This window comes from Pipistrellus hanaki (genome assembly GCF_964339955.1).
Source record: "Pipistrellus hanaki genome assembly, chromosome: 16".
Classification (NCBI taxonomy): Eukaryota; Metazoa; Chordata; class Mammalia; order Chiroptera; family Vespertilionidae; genus Pipistrellus; species Pipistrellus hanaki.
The window spans coordinates 19,989,507-20,016,421 of NC_140518.1; the positions used below are offsets into that span (position 1 = coordinate 19,989,507).

The window sequence follows — 26,915 nt, forward strand, 5'->3', positions numbered from 1 at the left end:
AACAGGCAAATTGGTGTTTAATATAAACAAAAGATTAGAAATAACTTTAAATTTCTATAGCTATTCTCAGAACAGGTTGTTAAATAATATTAACAACTAGTTGAAGTATAATATATTCAAGGCAGAAAATTTTTGAACCTATTATATGCCAGACACTTAAGTAGATACATGGAACAATCTGACAGCCGTCAGCGGGTGCAGGAGGACTGGATGAAAGAAGGTGAAGGGATTAGCCCAAGAACACATATGCATAACCCATAGACACAGACAACAGTGTGGTGATGGCCAGAGAGAAGGGGGGCTGGGTGGAGGTGGACAAAGGGGGAGAAAATGGGGAAAATTGTATTAGTGTCAACAATAAAAATAAAGTTAAAAAACCACCAGTAACCTGTATTTCATAAAGTTATCTTTATATATAAAAGGCTAAGAACATCCTTGTGTCCGTCTGACTGTCCGACCAACCGGCTGGTATATATGACACGCACTGGCAATTTAAAAATGTTGACTCTCACACGTGTGATACATATTAAGCTCTTGCTGGCACCAATTGTGTGGGTGTGTTTCAGTTTGTCATCTATTGTGAATTTGGAACGCCATAGATAGATTACTAAGAGAAATTATGAATTTGAATGTTGCATTTGGTGGGAAAGTTCTCCTCAGAGGAGATTTTTGACAATGTCTCAGTGTTGTGCCACTTGCTATGTAATGGGCCATAGTACAAACGAATTTAAAACACTGTAGTGTTTGGGGATGTTTCAGACAATTGTACTTAAACAAATATGAGATCAGAGGATTTTGCTTATAGCGAATGATTAGTAAAACTTGGAGATGGCAAACTTGATAGTTTTCATTTAGGAATGGATATTATTGAAATCTCATGTGAAATGATTTGTAATGAATCTATTATTGAAGCTACCTTTGCAAATAGTATATTTATAGGTAATATTAAAAATATATCTAAATAAGCAATTCTTTGTCCTAAAAATGAGCATGTTTATAAATTAAATGAAGAAATTTTGGATATACTTAATGGAGATTTTCACACCTATTTGAGTGATGATCCCATCGATTCAACTGATGATGCTGAAAAGGAAAATTTTTTCATAGAATTTCTTAACAGTATTACTTCATCGTGAATGCCGTGTCATAAGTTAAAATTGAAAGTAGGTACAATTATTATGTTACTGAAAATCTTAATAGTAAATGGGGTCTTTGTAATTGTACTGGATTTATTATCAAAAGATTGCAGCCTAACATAATTGAAGCTAAAGTATTAATAGGATCTGCAAAAGGAGAGGTTGTTCAGATTCCAAGAATTGATTTGTCCACTGGCCTCCCATTGAAATTAATTCGAAGACAGTTTCCCATGATGCCAACATTTCCTATAACTATTAATAATTCACAAGGACACACTCTAGGAATATTCCTACCTATACCTGTTTTCGGACGTGGTCAGTTATATGTTGCTTTCTCTTGAGTTTGAAGAGCATGTGATGTTAAAGTTATAGTTGTAAATACTTCATCACAAGGGAAATTATTCAAGCATTCTGAAAGTGTTTTTACTCTTAATGTGGTATACAGCAAGATATAATAAGTTTAATCAATTTATCAGTCATTGTTTTTATCAATGTTGTTTTTATACCATGTTTTTGTTTTTATATCATATTTTTGTTCCTATATGTTTTTATTGTTTTATTGTATCATATCTTTGTTATATCATGTTGTTTATTAATGAATTTATATATTCATATACATTTTACTAATTTTCTTTAATCTCTGACACTTCTATTATAGATAAATGGTGAATAGTGATATTAAAACATTTCTTTAATTAATTTCCTTTCTATGTGCACAAATCTGTGCACTGGGCTACTAGTTAATAATGATAACTAGTTGATAATGATAGCTTTTTGGAATATATACTTGTACCAATTAATTTTATGTTTTCTCATTTATTTTTTATATCAGCACTGTGAGAAAAGTTGAGCAGATATTAGTTCCAATTTACAAATAAGAAAATTGAAGCTTGAAAATATTAGGTTATTTGACTATAGTCATACTGCATGTAAATAGTGGAACCATAATTTGAGCCTACTTCTAAAATTGAGTGAATATGGATTCATGATTATAAATGGGGGGAAAGGAGAGAAAAAGAGTGACTAAGAAAAAAATGTTTTTGTTGGCTGGTAAGGAAAAAACAAAGTTACTGTGCAAAATAAAATAGGTTTTATTATTCAGTATGCCTGGCATCAAAATATCTTCCTTTAAATAGTCAACCTATAGTTGGGAATATATAAAGTTATCTTAAACATTTTTGTATTTTATCTACTAAAGAATCAAAGGAAATTTAAAATTCAAATAAAAAAATTGTTTGCACAACCTTTAACAATATAAATCAGTACAGAGTGAAAATTAAAATATTCTTTCTTGAAATATTGCTCCCATACTGCTTTTTGCTTCCCAGAAGTAAACAGCATAAATACTTTTATGAGAATCTTTCTGAATATTTTTGTATAAATTTACAACAGATTATTTTTCATGGTTCTGTTATAGTTTACATTTAAAAAACAACAACATTTAACCCTCTTATTTATAGGGACTTATTTTAATTCATGCACTGGAGGGGGAGTCCCTTAGCCTGGCCTGCCCCCTCTCACAGTCCAGGAGCCCTCAGGGGCGGGAGGTGACCTGGCAATCGGGAAGGCGACACCCCTATCACACCTCTGCTGCTGCCACTGCCAGCAGTGCAAGCCTTGGCCAGCCCTGGTTACCTGAGCCTCGGGCAGCCCTAGGCGGCTGGGGGGCTAAGAGGACTGGGGGACTCTGGAGGCAGGTGTGCCTGCTGCCCCAATAGGGCTGAGGGGACTGGGCACTGCTATCTTGTGGCTGTGGGTGCCGCCATCTTTGAGAGTGTGACAGTCAATTAGCATATTCCCTCCTTATTGGCTGTGGGCACTGCCATTTTTGCCACAGCATGAGGGTCAGTTAGCATATTCCCTCTTTATTAGATAGATTATGTATGAGGTCAGGCTCTAACTGAATGCTTTTCCAAATAGATGATCAATTGTAGTAAAGTCAACTAAAGTAATTTTTCCTGATATGAAGTTTTGCTATTATCATATCCCAAATATATACTTGATTATTTTCTGGACCTTTTTTTGTTTCTCTTTAAATTTTTATTTTTTCAAAGTATGTATGTATTTTATCAGAGTCAAAGATTTCTACATGGCTTCAAACAAAAAGTAGTAGACCCTGCATTAGTTTTATTTTCTACCCATTTCCACTATCTGAAGTCAATGATTTGAAATCACTTTACCTGTTTATTCTGATATTTGTTTGTTTAAAAATAACATGCTTAACTGCTTTTCTTTTGAATTTTTGGTTTTAGATGCCTTCTATTGCTTTCTTATTATTTTTTCTAAATTTTTCATTACTTCTTCCCTTAACCCTTCACATATTTGGTGTTTACCTTATGTAAGTTTGTCAATATCATAAAAATTGAACCAAATGTTATACTGTTACAATTTTTTCCATAAACTAGTTTTATTTTGTTTCTAATGCTAATCTTTGTCTTGTAATATACTTAATTTTCTGTATACTTGTAACTGTTTGTACCAAAACTCTGATAGAACTTAAAATCTGTCAGTTCATTCAAATGCATCGGGTCAAGAATGTCCTTTTTTTAGACTTGGTATTTAGTGGAAATAATGAAAATAACCCTTTTATGTTGAATTATATATTTTAAGTGACATTGATATTTTTGTATATGAATTATCTGCTTTTTAGAGAAAATTTGAAAACCATCAAAGTGTAAATTAAGTTATTAACATTAATTCTGAACTCAACTATTCTGTCAAACAATGATATTTTACTTATCTATTTTTACACACCCACACCCACATAATTAGTTATCTATTGCTGTGTAACAAACCAACCATTTATTTAGTTTTCTATTCTTGGGGTCAGCTATTTAGGCTGGGTTCAGCTGGGCATTTCTTCTGCTGATCTCAGCTGGGCCACTCATGCATCTATGGTCAGCTGCAGGTCAGCTGCAAGTCAGCAAGACAGCTCTGCTACAGGGGGTTGGTTGGCTGTCCACTGGGACATGGGGTGGGTATCTCATCATTCAGCAGGTTAGTCCTGGTTTATGTTTATAAATAATATCTCCAGGGTTCCAGGAGCAGCGTAAGAACAAACTCCAACGTACAAATATCTTTTGAGCTCTTCATTGTGTCATCATGTCTCAGTCACCAAAGCAAGTCACATTGGCCAAACGCAGATTCAAGGGGTGGAATTCACCTCTTGGTGAGAAAAGTTACAAAGTGTCCCGGCTGTTTTGGTTCAGTGGATAGAGCATTGGCCTGAAGGGTCCCAGATTTGATTCTGTCAAGGGCACATGCCTGGATTGTGGGCTGGATCCCAGTAGAGGGCATGCAGGAGGCAGCCACTCAAGGGTTCTCTGTCATCATTGATGTTTCTATCTCTCTATGCCTCTCCCTTCCTCTCTGAAATCAATAAAATATATTTAAAAGAAGGAAAAAAGAGTTAACAAGTGTCCTTGCAAAGGCATGTTTGTTTTGGGTTTATAATTTGCATCTTAAATTTATCACTGTATTTTCAAATATTTTACTTCACATATAATGTATAAAAACCTTCTACCACTATGTTTTCATTTCCACTTTCATCTTTTGTGCAATTTTTTTATATATTTTACCTCTCTCTATATTATGAACCACACAGTATTTTGTTACTATTTTTACTTTAAATCACATTATTTTCTTTAATTTTTAACTTTTTATTGAGACAATTTTTTTAATAGAGCAGTTAAAGGATCACAGCAAAATTGAAGGCAAGATACATAAATTTCCCATATGTGCCTTGCCTCCACATGCATAGTTACCTCCATCATCAACATCACCCACCAGAATGGTATATTTTAGTATAGATGATGAATCTGTATTGACGTTTCACAATCACCTATAGTCGATAGTGTACATTATGGTTCATTCCTGATGTACAAAAAATGGGTGTGGACAAATTCATAATGACATGTATTCATCATTGTGGTATATCATTCAGAGTATTTTTACTGCCCTAAAAATCCTCTGTGTGCTGGCTATTCATCCTGTCCTTGTTTTCCTGAACCCCTGTCAACCACTGATGTTTTTATTGAATTTATTGGGATGACATTGGTTAATAAAATTATATAGATTTCAAGTGTGCAGTTCTATAATACATCATCTGTATGTTTTATTGTGTGTTCACCACCCCAAGTCAAGTATCCTTTCATATGGTAGAGCATGTTCAGTTTTATAAGAAATAGCCAGTTGTCTTCCATAGTGGCTAAACCATTTCATATTCCACCAGCAATGAATGGGAGCTCCTGTTGCTTCACATTCTTTCCAGTATTTAGTGATGTCAGGTTTTTGGATTTTGGTCATTCTAATAGGTGTGTAGTCTCCTTGTTTTGATTTGCATTTCTCTGATGACATTATGACATGTTATGATGAGCATCTTTTCATTTGCTTATTTGCCAAATGTATATTTTCTTTAGTGGGGTTTTTAATTAGAATGAAAAAGTGAGGTGTCTGATTAAGTCTAAAAGAATTTAAAAAGTCATCTTTTAAAAGTTGGTTTGCCATCTTCTTGTTGAGTTTTAAGTGTTCTTTGTATATTTTGGGTAATAGTCACTTATTATTGATAGATGTATTTTTGTAAATTTTTTCCCCCAAGAGTATGCCACTTATCTTCTTATTCTCTCTTTTTTTTAAAATACGTTTTTATTTATTTCAGAGAGGAATGAAGAGAGTGAGAGAGATAGATACATCAATGATGGGAAAGAATCATTGATTGAGTGCCTGCTGCCCACCCCCAACTGGTGATCGAGCCTGCAACCAGGCATGTGCCCTTGACTGGAATTGAACTTGGACCCACACTCTATCCACTGAGCCAGATCGGCTAGGGTGTCTTCTTATTCTCTTAACATTATCTTTTGCAAAGCAGAAAGCGTTAATTATAATGAAGTCCAGCTTATCTGTTATATCTTTTATGGATCATACCTTTGGTGTTGTATCTAAAGCCACACCCAAGTTTATCTAAGTTCCCTTATGCTATCTTCTAAGAGTTCCATACTTTTTGTATTTCACGTTTAGGTCTGTGATCCATTTTGACTTAAATTTTTGTGAAGGGTGTAATATATTCATTTCTTTGCATGTAGATGTCCAGTTCTCTTAGCACCATTTGTTGAAGAGATGAATTTTGCTCCATTTTATGCCTTTGCTCCTTTATTAAAGATCAGTTGACTATATTTATGTGGGTCTATTTCTGGGCTTTCTCTTCTGTTCCACTGGTTTACTTGTCAGTTATTTTACCATAGAGGGCTGGTGCACGAATTCATGCATGGGTGGGTCCCTCAGCCTGGCCAGCGATTGGGACTGTCTCACCCAGTCCCTATTGGGGCTGGCCAGCCCTGGGGGGGGGGGGGGGGGGCGCTGTGGTTGGTTGGCTGCATTGAGTGTCTGCCCCCTGGTGTTCAGTGAGCATCATAGCTACTGGCCCGTTGTCCAGCCATAATAGTCTCTTAGGCTTTTATATATATAGATACCACAGTCTTCAATACTATATAAGTCTTAAAGTTGGACAGCATAGTCCTTCAATTTTGTTCTCCTTCAATATTCTTTAGCTAATTTGCGTCTTTCATCTCTCCATATAAACTTTAGAAATCGTTTGTCAATATCCACAAAATTATTTGCTGGGATTACATTAAATCTGTAGGTCAAGTTGGTAAGAATGACATCTTAACAATATTGAGTTTTTCTAACCATGAACATGAGATGTTTCTTCATTTATTTAATTCTTTTTTGATTATTTTCATCAGAGTTTTATAGTTTTCCTTACATAGATCTTGTTTATATTTTGTTAGATTTATTTATACCTAATTATATTTGGGCTACTCATATAACTGGTATTATGTTTTTAATTTCACACTCTACTCATTGCTGGTATATAGGAAAGTAATTGACACTTTACATTTAAACTTTATATTCTGCAACGTTGCTATAATCACTTATTAGTTCCAGGAGTTTTTTTTTGTTATTTCTAATTTTCTATGTAAGCGATCATTCCATAGTAAAGACAGCTTTATATCTTTCTTCCCAAGTTATATACCTTATGTTTCCTTTTCTTATCTCATGGCATTCGCTTGAACTTTCAGTATGATGTTGAATAGGAGTGGTGGGAGAGGACATCCTTGACTTGTACCTGATCGTAGTGGGAAAGCTTTAAGTTTCTCACAAGTAGGTATGCTGGTTACAATGTGGGGGGTGTTTGTTTTTAAAAAAAATAAAATTGAGAAAGTTACCCAGTACTCCCAGTTTACTGAGTTTTTATTATGAATGGGTGTTGGATTTTGTTAAATGCTTCTTCTATTGATCGTGTGCATTTTCTTTTTTAGATGTTGAACCAGTCTTGCACAGTTGTAGTCTAAGAACAGACATTGTATGGTTTCTATTTTTTAAAATTTATTAAAGTGTGTTTTATGGCCCAGAATTTCAGGTTCCGTCTGAGCTTGAGATGAATGTGTATCCTATTGTTGTTGGATTAAGTAGTATATAGATGTCAATTATATCCCATTGATTGATGGTGTTGTTGAATTAGACTATGTCCTTATTAATTTTCTGCTTGCTATGTCTATCGATTTCTGATAGATGAAGCGTTTTTCCTAAAGTTTACAATTTTCATTGGCTAGAGTAGATTCTAATGATTGGGATAAACTTCCGAAAGCAGTACGGCTAGGCTGGCAGGTGGACTCGAGCTTAAGATCTCATTGTTACTAAAAAAACAAGGTCATTCCTAAGTCAGTTCTGAAGCAATCACATACTAAATGTTCTCTCAGATGACTAACTACAAATCAAAGTAAATAGTAGAAGAGTAACTGACACATAAAAAGGTTACTGTCACTTCATGTCGAGGAAATACTTGAAGTAGCTCAGCAAATGGTAAAATAAAAAAGAAATGTTTCAGAACAGGCTGTTTGTTACATTCATTTGGTATCAATAAAATGGTCTAAAGTAAACCAGAAGACCATGACAGGTTATAGCTGTGTAAATGATGAAATCTGATATTTACTGTTTAAATTCAGCAGCTGAAAGAATCCTTTTGTAAAGATGAAAATGAAGTTTACATTACTCTGGAAAAATATGACTTACCAGTTAGGATTTGGATATTATTGTTACCTTTTCCTTCATGTCTACATCATGGTGATGAATGCTCATATTTCCTGGCCCATTCTTCTCCATGTAATAGAGAAAACAGTGAACCTTTAGTGAAAATAGGATGGATAGCTAAATGACCTTCCTTTTTGAGGCAGTTATTTATATTCTGAAAGAGTGTATCTCTATTACGACCTTCAAGAAGAATCTCCTGCCGAGACCGGTTTGGCTCAATGGATAGAGCGTCGGCTTGGGGACTGAAGGGACCCGGGTTCGATTCCAGTCAAGGGCATGTACCTTGGTTGCGGGCACATCCCCAGTAGGGGGTGTGCAAGAGGCAGCTGATCGATGACTCTCTCTCATTGACGTTTCTATAATAGCCCTCTATCTCTCTCCCTTCCTCTCTGTACAAAATCAATAAAATATATTAAAAAAAAAAAAAAAGAAGAAGAAGAATCTCCTTTGCCACATGACCAACATAAAGGGAAAGGAATGATGCTTCCACTTGGGCACCAAGTAGTCCTTCTGTCATGGCTGGATTTTCAGACAAATTCAATAGCAGTTTCAAAACTTGAACCTTGGTGCTTCTCTTTCATGAAAGCAGTACTTGGAACAGGTTTGTAATGTAGCTGTTAGGCATGTGCTGGTGGTCTTTGGTAACTGTCATGTTTGTTAACAATCTCAGTCCCACCAGTGGCACAGGGGAGTTCAGGGGATCAGATAAGACATCCTCACAGTCTTGATAGACATATACCTTTATCTTGAATTGATTTTCAACATTCACCCTCAGGTTACTCAGTATATTGAAAGCCTTCTCTTTAATACTGTGATTGGGATCATTGATTTTGCTACCAACAATTGGAATACCAACCAATTCATGAATGGTTAGCTGAAAAGGCTGCAAAGTGACCAAATCTCTTTAAATAATTATAGGATCCTCAGTTGACTCAAGTAGATAAAGGAGTTCTGAAGTTGTTCAGCATTTAGGACAACATCATATGAACCATTGGTTACGTCTTCTGCAAACTGGGAGGAGGCAATCCATGGCACATGACTTTCTCCCATCTGGTCCTGTCCGAGTCAGCCTATAAAAGCAATAGCCCTGAGGACCAGGCCACCCAGCCAGCATTCAGGGAGTCCTGCTGCCGCTGGGGCTGGGGCATAGGTAAGGGCCTTGGAGGCTCTTGGGTGCAGGGTCTAGGAAGCAAGGAGTCCCGCAGCCACCCTAGCTGCATCGTGATAATTTGATATGTATATATAGATTGTAAAAGAATCCCCCCCCCCCCATCTAGTTAATTAACACATCCTGTCAATAACTTCTTAAATATATTTGTAAGTTGATTTTTAGGTATTTTATTTTTTATTTCTATATAATTGGGATTTTTTTGTTTGTTATATTTTCTAATTAGTTGTGGTTTTATATATGACTACTTAATTTTTTATTTTATTTTATTTTATTTTATTTTATTTTATTTTATTTTATTTTATTTTATATTTTATTGATTTTGTACAGAGAGGAAGGGAGAGAGATAGTTAGAAACATCGATGAGAGAGAGTCATCGATCAGCTGCCTCTTGCACACCCCCTACTGGGGATATGCCCGCAACCAAGGTACATGCCCTTGACCAGAATCGAACCAGGGACCCTTCAGTCCCCAAGCCGACGCTCTATCCATTGAGCCAAACGGGTCTCGGCTACTTAATTTTTTTTAACCAAACCACATTTACTATTTTTTGTTCCAAGCCTCATTAATGAATTCTTTTATTGTTCGTAATAGTTTAAAAGTTTTCTTATGTTTTCCAAGTATACAATAATATATTTTATAAGTAGTGATCATTTTACTTCTTTGTAATTTTATATGTCCAGGGTAGAAGTGTAAGTGTAATTATAGAAACAGATAGAATGATCATTTAATTTATTGTCCAAACTAGGACACTTTTGAGAATGAAGATGGTAGGGAGCATTATTAATTAATCTGAAACAACAGATGTAAACTGGAAAGTATGGTTATCTTTGTCTTGTTTGAGATCTTAATGGGAATGCTTCTAGTTTATCCCCATTAAGCATGATACTGGCTTTTTTGGGGGGAGGGAGATATATATAGAATAAGATATGTTTTTGTTATAATTGAGAAGAATCATTTGTATATTACACAGCATTTTAATCAAGAGTGAATATTAAACTATAGAGATGAATATGATTTTTCATATTTTATTTTATTCTTTATTTTTTATTTTTAAATATATATTTTATTGATTTTGTACAGAGAGGAAGGGAGAGAGATAGAGAGTTAGAAACATCGATGAGAGAGAGTCATCGATCAGCTGCCTCTTGCACACCCCCTATTGGGGATATGCCCGCAACCAAGGTACATGCCCTTAACCGGAATCGAACCCGGGACCCTTGAGTCCCCAAGCCGACACTCTATCCATTGAGCCAAACCGGTTTCGGCATCATATTTTATTTTTTGATATGTTAAACTATATTAATAGATGACCTAATATGAGCATTCATCTCCATGATGTAGACATGAAGGAAAGGGTAACAATAATACCCAAGTCCTAACTGGTAGGTCATATTTTTCCAGAGTAATGTAAACTTCATTTCAAACTATTCTTTTGTTCTTGGCTTTTTGTTTTTTTCAAATGTGTGTGTGTGTATGTGTATTCAAGATTCCTGTTTGCTATTATTAGGATTCATTGTTTCAATATTCATTAGTGATGTTACTCTTGATATATTTGGTGAGAGAAAGCTTATCTAGATTTGTTTTAAGATCATTGTTGTACTTTTTTTTTTAAGTATATTTTATTGATTTTTTACAGAGAGGAAGGGAGAGCGAGAGAGAGTTAGAAACATTGATGAGAGGGAAACATCTATCAGTGCTTCCTGCACACCCCCTACTGGGGATGTGCTTGCAACCAAGGTACATGCCCTTGACCGGAATCAAACCTGGGACCCTTGAGTTCACAGGCCGACACTCTATCCACTGATCCACTGAGCCAAATCAGTTAGGGCTGTACTATTTGTTTTATAAAAAAGAATTTGTAAACTCTTCCTTATATTTAAAATCTTCTATTAAGGAAATTTTATACACAAAGCAAAAAGAGGAGAGGATAGTGAAGCTTCTTGTGCCCATCACATAGCTTTAACAGTTATCAGTATTTTGCCATTTTACCTCTTTGTTTGTTTTATTTATTCCACGTCATTTTCTTCCTTTGGGGGGATTGGTGGAAGAAAGTGTGGGACTGGAATATTTTAAAGTAACTAGAAGACATCATACCTATTTACCCATAAGTAATTTAATACATATTTCTAACGGATAAAGACTTTAAAAAATAATGCAATAACTGGGTGGGGGCAAATCAGAAGAAGTCAGTGGGGGAGAAAATGGGAACTATATGTAATACTTTCAATAATAAAGATTTTTTAAAAACAAAAGAAATATAGTAATGACTATTTAAAGATATTATTATAGCTAAAAAAATTAACTAGTTCTTTGTCTAATACCCAATCTGTTTACAGTTGTGTTTGTTTAAAAAATGTCATTTTAGAAAGCCTTTTTAAAAATAAGTATCCAAATGTAAATGCATGACATTTCTTTTTAGAGAGAAGCCATTTATTTGTTGAATAAAACTGCTTTATTTTCTTACAGGATTTCTCATATTTAGGATGTTTTTAATTTTATCCTTATGATTTCATTTAAGATAGAGGTCTATTCCCATATTTCTAGTAATAGTAGTTAGTTTTAATTTTTAAAAAATATATATTTTATTGATTTTTTACAGAGAGGAAGGGAGAGAGATAGAGAGCTAGAAAGGTCGATGAGAGAGAAACATCGACCAGCTGCCTCTTGCACACCCCCTACTGGGGATGTGCCCACAACCAATGCACATGCCCTTGACCGGAATCGAACCTGGGACCTTTCAGTCCGCAGACCGACGCTCTACCACTGAGCCAAACCGGTTTCGGCGACAAAGTGCTATATCTTAGTGTTGTATTACTCAGGAGGGAAATACTGTCCAATTATCTCTCTTTATAACAATAGATCCAGATTATGTTTTCATGTCATTTAATATTTTTTCTACAACATTTTAAATGACTGCATTGCATTCGGTGGACTAGCTGTTCCATAAATTATGTTTATATTTTATGGCTGGATGTTTAGGTGAAAGTCTTCTTCATTCACTATGCTAATTAGGGTTTTTATTATTTTGAAGACTCACAGGCTTCAATTTAGGGAAATTTTCTTTTGTGATTTCTTTGATAATTTTCAGCAGATTTTAGCCTCACTGGACTCTTTCGTATAGTATGATTATCCCTTTGTCAAAGGATGTACTATTTTCTGAAATATTTTAATGAGAGTTTACTTGCTGTTTCTTAACAATGATCCCTAAATTATGTGAGTTTCCTTCAGAGTGAGTTTTCATATCTTTTATTTTTCTCATTCTCTTTTTTATCATTGGTTTTCTTATATGCTGGTTATCTTTGATTGTCAGTTCATATTTAAGTCATAAGGATTGAGGGCTGGTGTAGGTTTTTTCAGCTTTTATATAAACTGAATATTTTGTATCTATTGGGGATGGTGAGGGCAAAGTTCCTGTTTTTAGGTGGGCAGAGAGCTGGCTATGAGACTGGGCTCTTTAAAAGTCTCAGGGAGGAGAACTTTATTCAGGGAAGCCAATATTTAAATTTGAGTATACCCTAGAAGATTTAGCTTTCCTAATATTTAACTCAATTTTTTAGAGAAGAGGCATCTGGTGTCTGCTAACTGCCTGCTTTCTGTATGAGATAGATTGGGCTGCTGATTAGGTTAATTGTTCTGTTTTTCAAATCTGATTATTCCCCTGATTTTAGCTTTATTTATCATCCTCTTCCTCTGTTGATCCTGCTGACTAAGTAGGATTCCATTGAGCATGGAATCCAACTTCCTGGGTAAGTCTAGTACCCATCTGACACCATAAATAGTTATTACAGTATTGTCGACTATATTGCTTATGCTATACTTTACATCCCCATGACTATTTTATAACTGGCAATTTGTATTTCTTAATCCCTTTCACTTTTTTCACCACCACGCCAAATCTCTGTTTCTGTTTTGTTTATTTTGATGTAGATGAGAGGCAGGATGTAACTAATTTTTCTCCAAATAGTCATTTGTCTAAATATTAATTGAATAATTTCCCACTGATTTGAAATGCCACCTGACTTAATCAGAGTGGTTTGCTTTTGAAGCCTGCTCAAAGAAAGATCAAGCAGGAAATACAAATGCCCTTACTGAAACTCAGAAGTTTTTAGTTAGCTTATCTCTTCTCTTTGGGGCCTCAAGTGTGGCTTCCTTGCCTCTCTTCTTCTTCTTCTTCTTTTTTTAGACTGGTTTTCTGGATATTTATCCTCTTTTACATGACCTTACCATGACATCGAAAAACGGAAGCCTTTAAGACTATCAGATGGTCTGGTCTGTTCCTTATAGTTAATTAACTTAGTTTACATGTCCCAAAAACCAATTCCTAGGAAAGTGAATCTAATTCATCTTGTTATGCCTGGGATTGCATTTGGCATATGTTATTAATGTATTAGGTGAACCTTTTCAGCAGGGGCTATAATTGATGAACTGTTTTCAGAAAAAAGGATGGGACACATGTCTAAAGAGGTGCCTAGTACAGTGTGTCTTTATCATATATACAAAAATCTTACATATGTTCATGTTGACCAATGTCATCCTAATCAATTTAATAAATAAATAAATAAATAAATAAATAAATAAATATAAAAAGGAATATATACCATTCTTCCCTATTAAATATTTTGGTTATTCTCACTAGTAACTTATTTTCCAGATTAAATTTAGAACCTATAGTTATACTTTAAATCTACCCTCATCACTAGCCACATGTGACTTTATTTTAATTAATAAAAATTCAGTTCTTTCATGTACTAATCACATTTCAACTGCTCAATAGCTGTATAAAGTAATGGCAAGAGTATTGAATAGTGCAGATATAGAACATACCATCATTGCAGAAAGCTTTATTGGGTAGTGCTTCTTTAGAGGCTTGTCTATTGATAACTTATCTAATTTAAAAAATGTATTTTAATTTATTTCATAGAGGAAAGGAGAGAGAGAAAAACATGAATGATGGGAGAGAATCATCTATCAGCTATCTCCGCACATTCCCCACTGGGGATCAAGCCCACAACCCGGGCAATTGCTCTGACTGATAATTGATCTGTGACCTCTTGGTTCATAGGTTGATGCTCAACCACTGAGCAACACTGACCAAGTTTTTAATTTACCCAATTTTTAATGCCCATGAAAGAAGCAAAAATATTTTCTATAGAGTTCTTTTATACCAGTGGTTGGCAAACCGTGGCTCTGTTGACTAATGAGTTTGCCGACCACTGGGATAGGGGCTTAATCACACGGAACAACAGCAGCCTGTAATTATTGGAATCGAGAGTCTAGGTCAGTGGTCGGCGAACTCATTAGTCAACAGAGCAGCAAACCGTGGCTCACGAGCCCCAGTTTGCCGACCACTGTTTTATACTATTTTTGTCAATATGTGGAAGATGATGTCAAAATAGCTTTGTTTTCTCGTTTTAAAAGGTTGATGGAAGAAAGTTTGAAAATTACCAAAATACCATAAAGGAGAAAATAACCTGTGACCCCAAGCGATAGGATTTTTAAATAGCCTTTTGAAGTATAATAGTAATATATAAGTGCACATAGTGTGCAGTTGGATTAATTTTCACCAGCTAAATAATATGTCTTTTGACTGCAGTTTATTCCTGGGTTATTTTTTATTCATGTCTTGCTTGTTTGGATTTTATAATCATAATTTTGTTCAAGGAGAACACCTAAGCCAAAACCGGTTTGGCTCAGTGGATAGAGCGTCGGCCTGTGGGACTGAAGGGTTCTAGGTTCGATTCTGGTCAAGGGCATGTATCTTGGTTGCGGACACGTCCCCAGTGGGGGGGGTGCAGAAGGCAGCTGAATGATGATTCTCTCTCATCGATGTTTCTAACTCTCTGTCCCTCTCTCTTCTCTGTAAAAAAAAAAAATCAATGATAAATATATACGATATATATATATATATATATATATATATATATATATATATATATAAAAGAACACATAGTATATTTCTTATATTACATCAAGAGGCATGTGATGTTAGTTTGTCTCGCTGATGATGGCAGGTTTGATCACTTTGTTGAAGTGGTGACTGCCAGGTATCTCCAGTATTAGAGGCATATTTTCCTTTTGTAATTAATAAGTAATCTGGGGGGAAAAAGTAATCGGGGATGATTCTTAATACTATGTGAATATCTTTTTTCCCAACAGCTTTTTACCCAATGATTTTAGCATATGTTTAGGTAGCTTGCAGGAATCAATTATTACAAGGGAGCTGCAAAATGGTGTATAAAAAATTCTATCATTTATCATTCTATTTAACAATTTTTAGCTGGCATTGTTCTTAAAAATTAAAATTCAGTTCCCCTCCCCGCCAGTCTCTCTCTTCTTTGATTCTTTATTTCCCCTTTTTCTTTTTTTAATATTAGCACCCCAGGTATATTTTTTATGAAGTTGGTCAGTGTGACTCATCACTATTCTTTGGGACTCATTGCTATGTATAGTCACATCTGTGTAAAGTGATGTTAATCCAAGAGAATTTTACTTTATAGCAGGTTGGATATTTTTATACAATATGTTCGACTTAAACTGCGAATTCTTATAGAATAAGATTGTTCAAGTATTAACTTAGATAAAAATTATACCACGTTGGGTCTTTATTGATTAATTCTACTGAAACAAACTTTTCAGAAACTGGGGCAACTGTGTTAAGGAATTCCCATTTACACTAGGCAAGAAAGTAAACAGTAAGTGGAGAGTAGGGTAACAAACACTTATGGTATCAAAAAACAGCCGTGAAAAGGATCTGTCTTAATGTGCTAGCCCACTGCAGTTTAACATATTGCTTACAACCTTCACAATAGAATTCGAGTGACTTCAGTTACACATTCCAGGAGACTGGCAGTCTGTTACAATCAGAGTCTGAACTCTAGAGCAGGCTAATTTACAGCGATGGGATGAAGAAAGTTGTGGATTTGTATTACACACTCTCACCTGACACTGTATCTGATCCCTTACCTGCTGATTGACATCTTGAATGAGCTCTTTGAAGCAAGTTCCAGCTTAATTAAAACGTTTGCTTGGTTAGCAGTGATCTGTGAAAGCCTGTGATAAATATTGAATCAGGTTCACCTGCTGGTGGCGGTGAGTGGATAAACAGCTGCTTTGTGCAGTTTAATCATGAAACTGTGGCAGTAGAGTGCTACTACTGTTTGAATTTTTTAAAAAGAATAGTTGAAACGGTATAGTTATGTCACTTTTGCTATCTTGCTAGAGTGTGTGCTTATGTGAGATTTTGCACAACAGGCATTCTGTACCTGTTTAGATGGTTTGGACAACAGCAAGTGGTTGATAAAGATGAACAATAAACCCTGTTTTTTTATGCCTCAAAGATTGTAATATAATACTGTACTCATTGGCTTTTTACCACTAGCTCTATATGTGCATGACTTTTGAAATAAAAAGGACAGTATTTTGCTTTTTTGCCAAGTTAAAAGCTAGATGATAATAAATCTTAAAAGCTTTAAGATTTGAGGTTATGAATTCTAACTTCACAAATTTATTGTGTTTTGTAGTAATTTGAAGAACTTTTTGTTTTACTTTTTTCATCTGTAAAATGGAATTAAAAATAAATATTACTGAACTGTTTTAGTATTATGTTAATATTAAGTAATTTAAAAATATAAAAAAAATGAATTTGCAAGCAGCGGAGGAACCTTTATAAAATTACTGGAGGCCCAGTGCATGGATTTGTGCACTTGTGGGGTCCTGGCTTGTGGGGATGGGACTGAAACCAGCTCTCTGAGGTTGTCCTGGATTGCCAGAGGGAACAGGCCTGGTTGGTGCATGAATCCATGCACTGGGCCTCTAGCATGCATATAAGATCTTTGGCTAATCTCTTCCTACCTTCTTCCCATTCCCTTCCCTCTGAGATTCATCACTCTGTTCCATGTTTCCATGCCTGTGGTTTCCACTCCTGTGTTGAGCAACTGCCCCCTGATGGTCAGTGCACGTCATAGCTACCGGCTGGTTGGTCAGTTGCTTAAGCTTTAAAAAATATATAGGGGCCCAGTGGATGAATTCGTGCACCTTGAAAGGAACTGTGGGCCTTGAGGCCATGGTGGGCCTAGGGGCGGGTCTCGGTTCATCCTCTACGCCCCTGCCTGGTTCCTCCTGCTGTGGCGCTGGTCCCCTGTCTGCTGGTCCTGCCACTGCTGCTCCCACACGCTGATGGTGCAGGCTCTGCTTGAACCCACTAATGGTGTGGAGCGATTGGGGCTGGCGCCATCAGCCAGTGCGAGCAAAGGCTGCTGCTCTAATTGCCTTCAGGAGCAGGGTGAGGTGGAGAAGCCCTCAGGGGTGATTAGGGCCGGAAGCCGCTGCTTGCACCCACTGGTGGTGCCAAGCAATTGGGACTGGCGCTGGGTGTTGGCAGTGGGTACGAGCAGCCACTCTGATGCCTGCTGCGGATGCGAGTGGGGCCAGTATTGGCAGCAGGTGTGAGTGCCAGGTTTGGACAGGATCGCGGCGAGCAGGATCAAAGAATTTTCAGTAACCATCAGAGGCTCACCCTGATAACAGCGACTGGCTCCCCAGCTTGGTCTGGCACTTCCGCTCACCTGCTCCACCATCCCTCCGTGGCCAACACCCACCATGTTCTGCGCTCTGCCCCCTGCTGCCGACACCTGCCATGTTCTTTGTGCATCCCCTGGTGGTCAGTGCACATCATAATGACTGGGTTGTTCAGTTGTTTGTTGTTCTGCTGTTTTATCTATTTGCATATTAGCCTGATCTATTTGCATATTAGTCTTTTATTATGTGTGTGTGTGTGTGTATATACACACACACACACACACACATATATATATATATATATATATATATATATACATACATACATACAGAGAGATATATCTGTGAATTATAATTTGGTTTATTTCTTTAAAAATATTTTTATTGATTTTTAGAGAGAGGAAAGGAGAGGAGAATGAGGAGAATGAGGGAGAGAGAGAGAGAGAGAGAGAGACTGAGAGAGAGAAAGACAGAGACAGAGACAGAGAGAAACATCAGTGTGAGAGCTGCCTCCTGCATGCCTCCCTACTAGAGATTGTGCCCTGACCAGGAATGTAATGCAACCTTTCATTGTATGAAATGATGCCCAACCAACTGAGCCACGCTGGCCAGGGCTCAGTTTGATTATTTCTCTGCAGTATAATTGTGGCTGGCCAAGTTGGTTATAAAGAAAATGCTGTTTCCATTTGATTTCCATATAAAATCAGATATAAGTTTTGGAGTAAAGCCCTCACCAAAATAAATCGCAGTCTCCTTTGAGCGCCTGATGGATATTATGGAGTCACTTTCTAGAAATGCACAAAAACTTGTGTCTATAGTTTATGGGTCATCTCTAACCCTCTGTAATAGTTCATCGACCCTAATTCAAAATATGCCTTTGTCATTTTCTACTTCTAAGCATATTTAATCTCCATGCATATTTTTATTTTTCAAGTATTCAGGTATAATAATTATTTTTGTTGTAAGCAGAGATTGGAAAAAGTTTTGAAAGTTTAGAGATTGACATTAGTATCTTAATCTATTTGAACTTCTAATTATGGCTTTGTGAAAGAAATACTGGCAAGGACTCAGCAGTTTTGGCCTTTTTTTTCAGTTCAAATCTTCAAATCTTATTTCATCTTTTCGAGGAATTTAGATACATGTCTCTATATGCCAGGAGAAGTGAGGGACTAGATAGAAGTTTTTAGAGGAACATTTTCCAAAAATTCCTGGGTGCTGACATTCTAAGAATAGTTTCAGCTACCGTATATTTGAAATGTATTTTGAACAATTGAATCCTGAACAATAATAGTTTATGCTATTATTTGGGTGGGTTTTCTTGCCTTTTGTGGAAGTAAAAGGACTGTGGACAGTTTCCAGCAGTGGGAGAAGAAGCCACCTCTTAGTTTGCTTCTGGCACTCAGTGTAGCTGCTTTCCAGGTCTGAGAGATTACAGGTTTTGGGGAGCCCATGTGCTTTATCTTTCTTAAGGTGTCTTTTTTCTTTTATTTATTGTCGCCACTATTACTGATGCCTCCATCCCCCTTTGGCCACCTCTATCCTTAAAGTGTCTTATCTGTCTTTTAAAGTGTGAGCCTTTCATTGAATTGAAGGATACTATGACCTCCTGCCATTTCTGTTTTCAAGATTAATTCTCTAGTTTTCTTACAGCATTGAATGTTGCTGACTTGGGTACAAATAATTCTTTTTTGTTAGTAAGTGTCTTTTTAAAGCCTCTGTTCTGTTGCCACATTTATTTTTTTTCCATCCTCAAATATGATTGTACCAAATCTTTTCATAGAAGATCACTGCTGAAGAAGTAGTTTCTTTTTAAAATGGCAAAAGAAAAAGAATCAGCTTTCTTCTGCTCTACTTGCCCATCCACCCACTGAAAACTATCTTCTTGAGGAGTCACTTTAAGTTGATAGATGGTGTGATGATTTCAGAGCACTTTAAATCTTAAGAAACAAAGAAAAACATGTTAATATAAAATTTGCCACCATTTATAATTTTTTAAACTATGAAATGAAAAACAAATTTAAGTTACCTTAATAAAGCTGCTCTAGTGGAAACATTTTCTGAGACAAGTGCTTGATCTTAGTTTTTGTTAGTACAACTATTATATAAGCATAACATTTAAAAATAAACTCATTATTTAAGTTATTAGTGCCCAATTCATACCTTTTAAAAATTAAAAAGTTTGAATCCAAAGCAGCAACTTATAAAGCTGTATAATAGCTTCTTTGTTTGAAAAAATTATATGAAAAATGTATTTATACATATATGAAGGTCTACAAGTTATAATGAATTATTTGGGATAAGGAGCTGATTTATTTTGTATATTTATGTGTTGTTTGAATTTTTTGGTCAGGAAAAAAGTGGAATTAAAAGGTGTAGGTGATAAACTTTTAAGTGGAATTGGTGTTGAAAAGTATTCCTTTCATCAAAATATAGATGATCTTCAAGCCTTCAGAAAAAAACCACTTTACTGGATTACTTTTATGTTTGGATAGAATAGATCCACATAGTATACAGCAATGCATTAGACCCCTGCTTTCTACAATAATATTCAGGATAAATTTAACTACGTATCATAGGGAAGAGAAGTAGTATAACTGAGTGAAAAGATTGAAGGTATAAAAAAGTAAACTAATTCTGCTACCTAGAGTTACCCTAATTCTTTTACTATGCTAATTAATTAATGTGATCATTGCAAAGGCCAAAAAAGAATTCAGTCAGAAATATCATGATATAATTTGCACCCCATTTTGTGTGTGATCATAAATTGTCAGATATTGCAATATATGTAACATAAACCACATGTCAGCTGTTTCCTGCCTCACTGTTGACAAGAGCCCCATTCATAACTCTTCTTTTTATCCTTTCAGTGAATAAGTAATTATTCAATATAGAAGGCAGGATATTTGGAACTGGCTATTTAATGTGGCAGCACTCTGTAATGAAATCTGCTGTTACTGGCAACCTGAGAGGGGAATGTAACAATTCCAGCATAGCTGTAACTTTATCTGCTTTGACTGTTTATTTGGCACATCAGTGAACCTTTTATCCCAGTGAGTGACAGTTCCAGAAGGGTCACATTTACATCCATTCTATCATGTATTGTAATATTTAATGGCGGACAAGGTTGAGTGAGACTGGCAGTAATTTGAACTTGCTTTTCCACTGAGTTGAGGCTAAAAGACAGCTTGAGCCCCAGTATTGTGGTGTAACATGCTATGACTTAGCATTTGTTGATGAAGGCTAATCTTACTGATTATATTTTTTTTCAAAAAACTTCAGTTAAATGGTATATTTGTTCTACTAAACTATAACTCTACAGTACAAATTCTCTTACGCTACTGTGCTACTTAGCTTTGTTCCCCTATTAGTGATTACTTCTATAAACTAACCATTTCAAGGAATTTCTCTTAGTAAGGCTACACTCTGTCTCATATGTATAGTAATTAAAGTTAAAATTAGGTAGTAGTTAGTAAGAATCCATGAGTTCTTATATATAGCATTAAACAGTTTTTTATTTTTGAGAGTTGAGAAACAGGAGAGAAAAAAATCAGGTAAACATTAGATTATATTCCTGAAGTTCCATATATGGTGTATTTAAGGAGACATTTATATAGTTGTTTTTTTTCCTCCCCCCCCCTTTTTTATTAAGGTATTATATGTGTACATATCTTACCAATTCCCCCCACCCCCATATATAGCTGTTTCAATTATGAAACTAAATTATGAGTAAAATTGTCCAGGAAAAGGTATCCTGAATGATAATTTTACTGATGGATTTGCATTCTATGTCAGGTAATTGAATTTCAGATATACTTGTTTCACACAAGCAACCTGCCTTTATTATTAAATATTAATAATATGCATTCATTTTCATACCTTTGCTAGAGAATAGTTCTCGCTTCTGTTATTCAGTGATAGTGATACTTAGATTCAACTTGATATTTCTATTCTTTTGTAAGCTATATTTTAAATACTTTAAAAATATAGGTATATTATAGAATATTTAAATGGACTGTGCTGTAAACAAAAATAGTACTATCAATTCTAAGCTCACTTGTTCACTTCAATCCTAAGCAAAAATTAAAATTATCTTATTATTTTTATAATTTATGAAACAGGAAAGTTAAAATGTATTTAAAGCATTTGGAATTTGAGAGTTGGAATGGTATGTTAGAAACCAGTGCAAATATGAAAATACCATTTATAAGTTTTAAGAGTGAAAGAGAATCAATTTGAAATGGAATTGGTAGTTTTTCTTTAATGGCAAGTATTGGATGGTATCTTGATATTATTTGAAAGTTGTGATTCATTATTATGGGTTCTGATTCTATGAGAGGTTTGATGACATTTTTTATGGTAGTTCAGACATTAGTTATCTTTTTCTTTTCTTATACAGCCCTCTGGTCACTGCTCTAGGTGCTGCTGTTCTACTAAACAAGGAAACAGTCAGGATTCTTCAAATGCCACTAAGAAGGATCATGGGGGGAAATCCAAGATACCAAAAATATATTTTGGGACACGAACACACAAGCAGATTGCTCAAATTACTAGAGAGCTCCGGAGAACAGCGTACTCAAGAGTCCCGATGACTATTCTTTCCAGCAGGGACCATACTTGTGTCCATCCTGAAGTAGTAGGTAACTTCAACAGAAATGAAAAGTGCATGGAATTTCTGGATGGAAAAAATGTGAGTAAACTTACTTAGTTTTTGAGAAAAAAATAAGATTAAAAGGATTACATTAACTCATTTTTTTGTTTTTTATATGTACATTTCCAGTTATAATCAAATAAGTTATGAAGTCAAATTAATTACTAGTATTAATATTTTTTGAAAACTAATTTTACCACAAGAAAAATCTTTATTCAGGTTTAAACTTATGTCCTAAAGTTTGGGGATATTTAATTCCTTGAGATTAATTTTTATTTAGTAAATCAGATGTCTTCTTACTTTCTCCTATCAGAAATAGTCAAACATGAATGATTATATATGAAATGATAAAAGTATTTAAATGGGCTAGATTTAATTAATGCCATACATATTTAAAACTTTAAAGAAAGATACTTTATTTAGGTTTTTTTGAGCAAATTTTAAAATGTTTTTTGAATTGAATGAGAAATATAATGATTATTTTGTCTCATTCTGATTAACACAAACTTCTGTTTCAAAAAATTATATTAAGTTACTAACTTTAAAGATATGTCATTGTGGTTTTGAAGTTTTCCAGGAAAATCTAAATTGACATGAATTTGGACTAGAAATTTGGTGGAAATAGAGAAGTCTTTCTTACTAAAGACATGACTTTGAAATAATTTTTTGGCACATTATTCATTTGGTAGTTTGTGTACCTGTTTGATAACTAGCTTACTCAAAAATGGAAGTTACGAGTCTATAATTACACCCAGAAATTATTGGTGAACCATAAATTGATAGTATATGAAATGACCAATAATATTTTAATATATTTTGAAAATTGTTCAATTTTTCACTAGTATTTTGTCAGAGTTATTTTTGTACAAAAGGAGATGGGCCTCTAGAGTTTCATTTAATTGACATATCACCTTCTACTATATAATATAAATTAATTATTTTATATTATGCTTTTCTTTCTCAGTGCTTTCTTTTATTAGATGGAAATTTATTCAAGCTTTGTTTGGGATAGTAAAAAGATGCTTTGATGGGCATTCAGACATGTGAATATGAAATATAAGTACTAAGGAACGTAACTTGTTCAGAGCCAGGAAGAGAATACAGATTATTGGATCAAAACCATTGTTAAAATACTATTTATACTTATTTCCAATAAGTTCTTCTTAATTGAGGAACTGTGAAATCTTCATAATATTTAAAAAGTTCTCTTCAAGGAGAGATGAAAATAGTAAAAAGTCAAATACTAAAAAGATAATAGAGAAAAGGCTCTTCATGATAAAACCCCATAAATTTTGTGCATCTTTAAGGAGACTTCTTTCCATAAGTGGCTAATTAATCTACTGGATTCCTCAAATTCTTGAAATTTCTCTTTTGTCTATATAGTTTATGCAAGAAGATTTGGCATTGCCTTTTTTTTACTTGTTATTGGGAAAATTTTAACATACTCATTTATTTGTTATCTCATTATTAAAAGCAATTATAAAGTTTAAGATTGTGCATTGAAAGCAGATAGTCTTATTTTATGTAATCCTCTAGAACACTATAGTACTGGTTATGTTTTTTGATCTTTACTGTCATAAGTTTGAATAGTGTAAAAATAAAAAGTAATCCGGTAAACTTGAATGTTTAGAATTTTTCATTGGCATTTAGTTTCTGTTTTAAAATAAACAAGTCTTTAAAAATTAGTGATATACATAATTGAATATACCTGCTTGTAGTTGTTTGTCTTGACCTAATTCTGCCTCAGAATGCTTAGCTCATAGGTATACCTGAACATTCTTTTTCTTGTTCCCAAGCCCTTCAGGTAATTTGGTATTGTAATGAGGGCCAATTACAAAGTCACCATAGGTGTCTATGTTTACTGTGGCTGAATTACCAAAGAGAAATGATAAATAGATAACTGACAGTTTGAGTGAAAAAGAGTGTAAAGTGTGATAACGCTTTAATTGACAGACTGCCCTCAGGGTTGTGTTACACGGCTAAAATGGATGAGCTTTTCTGGTTTTGCTATCAGCCTGCACAGGAGTGTCATTTTAAGTGCCCTTAAAGTGTAAACTTTCTGATTTTTTGGCTTGATCCAAAGGCACATGTGTTTTTGTTCACTGTTTCTTTTATGAACGTGCTCTTATACTGGAAATGTAATGCATTTATCTGTTAAAAGTTAATTTTGTTTCAGTTAAGAAAAAAATTAACTAGCCCCAGAAATAATTTAAAAAGAATATTTTAGTTATGGAAGAATATCTGTTTTTGTTAGGATGAGATTTAACAGTTTTTAATAATAGATTCTGAAGGCATCTACCTTAGTCATCATTTTGTACAAATACAAGTTTTCTGAATAGTTAGGATGGTAGATATGATATAATTTTCTCATCTTTGCTTTGTGGCTTTAATGATGTTATTAACATTCTGAGATAAACTTGTTTTATTTCTCTGTGCCAATATTGGTTCACATTTCAATTATGCATATTTGTTTTTAGGGCAAATCCTGCTATTTTTATCATGGTGTTCATAAAATTAGTGATCAACACACATTCCAGACTCTACAAGGGATGTATGAGGCCTGGGACATAGAAGAACTTGTCAGCTTGGGGAAAAAATTAAAGGCATGTCCATATTACACAGCACGAGAACTAATACAAGATGCTGACATAATATTTTGTCCCTACAACTATCTTCTAGATGCACAAATAAGGGAAAGTGTAAGTAGATACGTAAAAATTAGAGCTTTTTTTTTTTTTTTTTTTTTTTAAACTTATTGGGATGTAAGTGGTGAATGTGAAAGCTTTTAGATGTTTTAATGTCTTTTTTTTAATAGTTTATGTAAATGTATAAACAGATTAGAGTACATATTGTAAGGTGTAGTTAAAATTGAATTTTAGATCTCATCACTTTAATTTCTAAAGTAATAAGTACTTTTAAGGACCTAATACTGAAAGCAGGATTATAGCAGTTTTCATCACCTTGTTAGTGGTGACATTTTGGACTGGATAATTTCTTGTTGTGTTGGGCTGTCTTGTGCATTATAGGATGTTTAACAGCTTCTCTGTTTTTATCCACTAGATGCCAGTAGCACCCTCACATGGTAATAATAAGGAATGTCTCCAGACTTTGCCAAATATACCCTGGGGAGCAAAATTACCCCCATTTAAGATCCATTTACAGATATCATTCTCTCCATTTATGAATAGTCAGAAATAATTATTTTAAAACATTTATCTACAGAATCTGTTTTGAAGAATTTATGTTGGAAGATATTCATACTATGCAAATAATGCTTTGTGAGCTTTTGAGAAGTGAACTTCATATACATCGTTTGTGTTTATATGTTTGGTTTTTCTTAGGGACATCCAATTGTTTCAGTATAAGACAAAAAAAATAAATAACTTGGTATATTCAATTGTTATTTCTCTCTTTAGTTCTGACTGTAAAACTCTAGCTTTCTATCTCCTTAAGTTTGAAATGAATAGAATTATTTTTTTACTACCTCTACTATCTTACCTCTTATCCTATTTCTTGGCTAAGTCTCTTCTGAGCGACTCTGCAGATCAATCTTCTAATATTACTTTTATTAATCTTTTTTCTGCTTAAAAATCTCTAGTGATCTTTGCTCAAGGGGTAAAGTCCATATTTCTTAAGCTTACTTTCAAGTTGCTCAATAGTCTGACCTGAATCTGCTCTTTCACCCTTCTCTGCTGCAAACTCCCCAACTGGAACCCTTCAAAAATTACCTCATAGTGGTAATTACCTGGCTGGGTATCTCAATTAGTTTAGAGGATCGTCTCAATATACCAAGGTTGCGGGTTTGATCCCCAACCAGGGCACATACAAGAATCAACCAAGGAATGCATAAATAAGTGAAACAACAAATCGATGTTTCTCTCTCTAAAATAAATCAAGCAATAAAATTACCTTATAGACCCCTGAGGATTCTTTGTTCTTTCCTGTATCGCTGCTTTTTTATTTTTAATCTCCAAGCCATTTGGCCAGGCCTGTATTTCTGCTTTTGATGACACCTGTGTTGAAATACCCTACTCTCTTCTATCCAAATCCAAGTCCTATTCCTCCTTGAACCCCGTGTACTTCCTACTCTTCCATAAAAACCCCTCTATGAAGGGATCTCCAACATATCTTACGGAACAAGGTACCCATGGGTAGCTAGCTAACCTGGAAGAAAGAACATGATCTTATATTAGTCACCCCAAACTACTCTGATTGGCCTAGTTTGAATCTCATATCCATTCTTGAATCAGTCACTGTGACCATGCAGGGATGTAATACTTTATTTAATTGACAAGCCTGGTCTCTGAGTCTACCCATGTTGCAAGAGTGGCTATGTCCCATGTTTAGCATATTA

General features: G+C 34.8%; 1 protein-coding gene and 1 pseudogene across 3 annotated transcripts in view; one reads left to right on the top strand and one right to left on the bottom strand.

Annotated features, from left to right (window-relative positions):
- BRIP1 (BRCA1 interacting DNA helicase 1) overlaps nt 1-26,915 on the top strand; it is a 111,126-nt gene that overhangs the window by 19,407 nt on the left and 64,804 nt on the right. For both annotated transcript variants that reach the window (XM_084861650.1, XM_084861651.1), the window contains exons 7-8: nt 22,310-22,600; nt 25,039-25,260. In XM_084861650.1, coding sequence (XP_084717776.1) covers nt 22,310-22,600; nt 25,039-25,260 — 513 coding nt within the window. The remainder of the gene's footprint in view (nt 1-22,309; nt 22,601-25,038; nt 25,261-26,915) is intronic.
- LOC311610739 (armadillo repeat-containing protein 10-like) lies at nt 8,211-9,275 on the bottom strand (annotated as a pseudogene). Its single transcript has 2 exons — nt 8,654-9,275; nt 8,211-8,395 (listed from the first exon to the last, which is right to left on the bottom strand). The product of its transcript is annotated as an armadillo repeat-containing protein 10-like (transcript).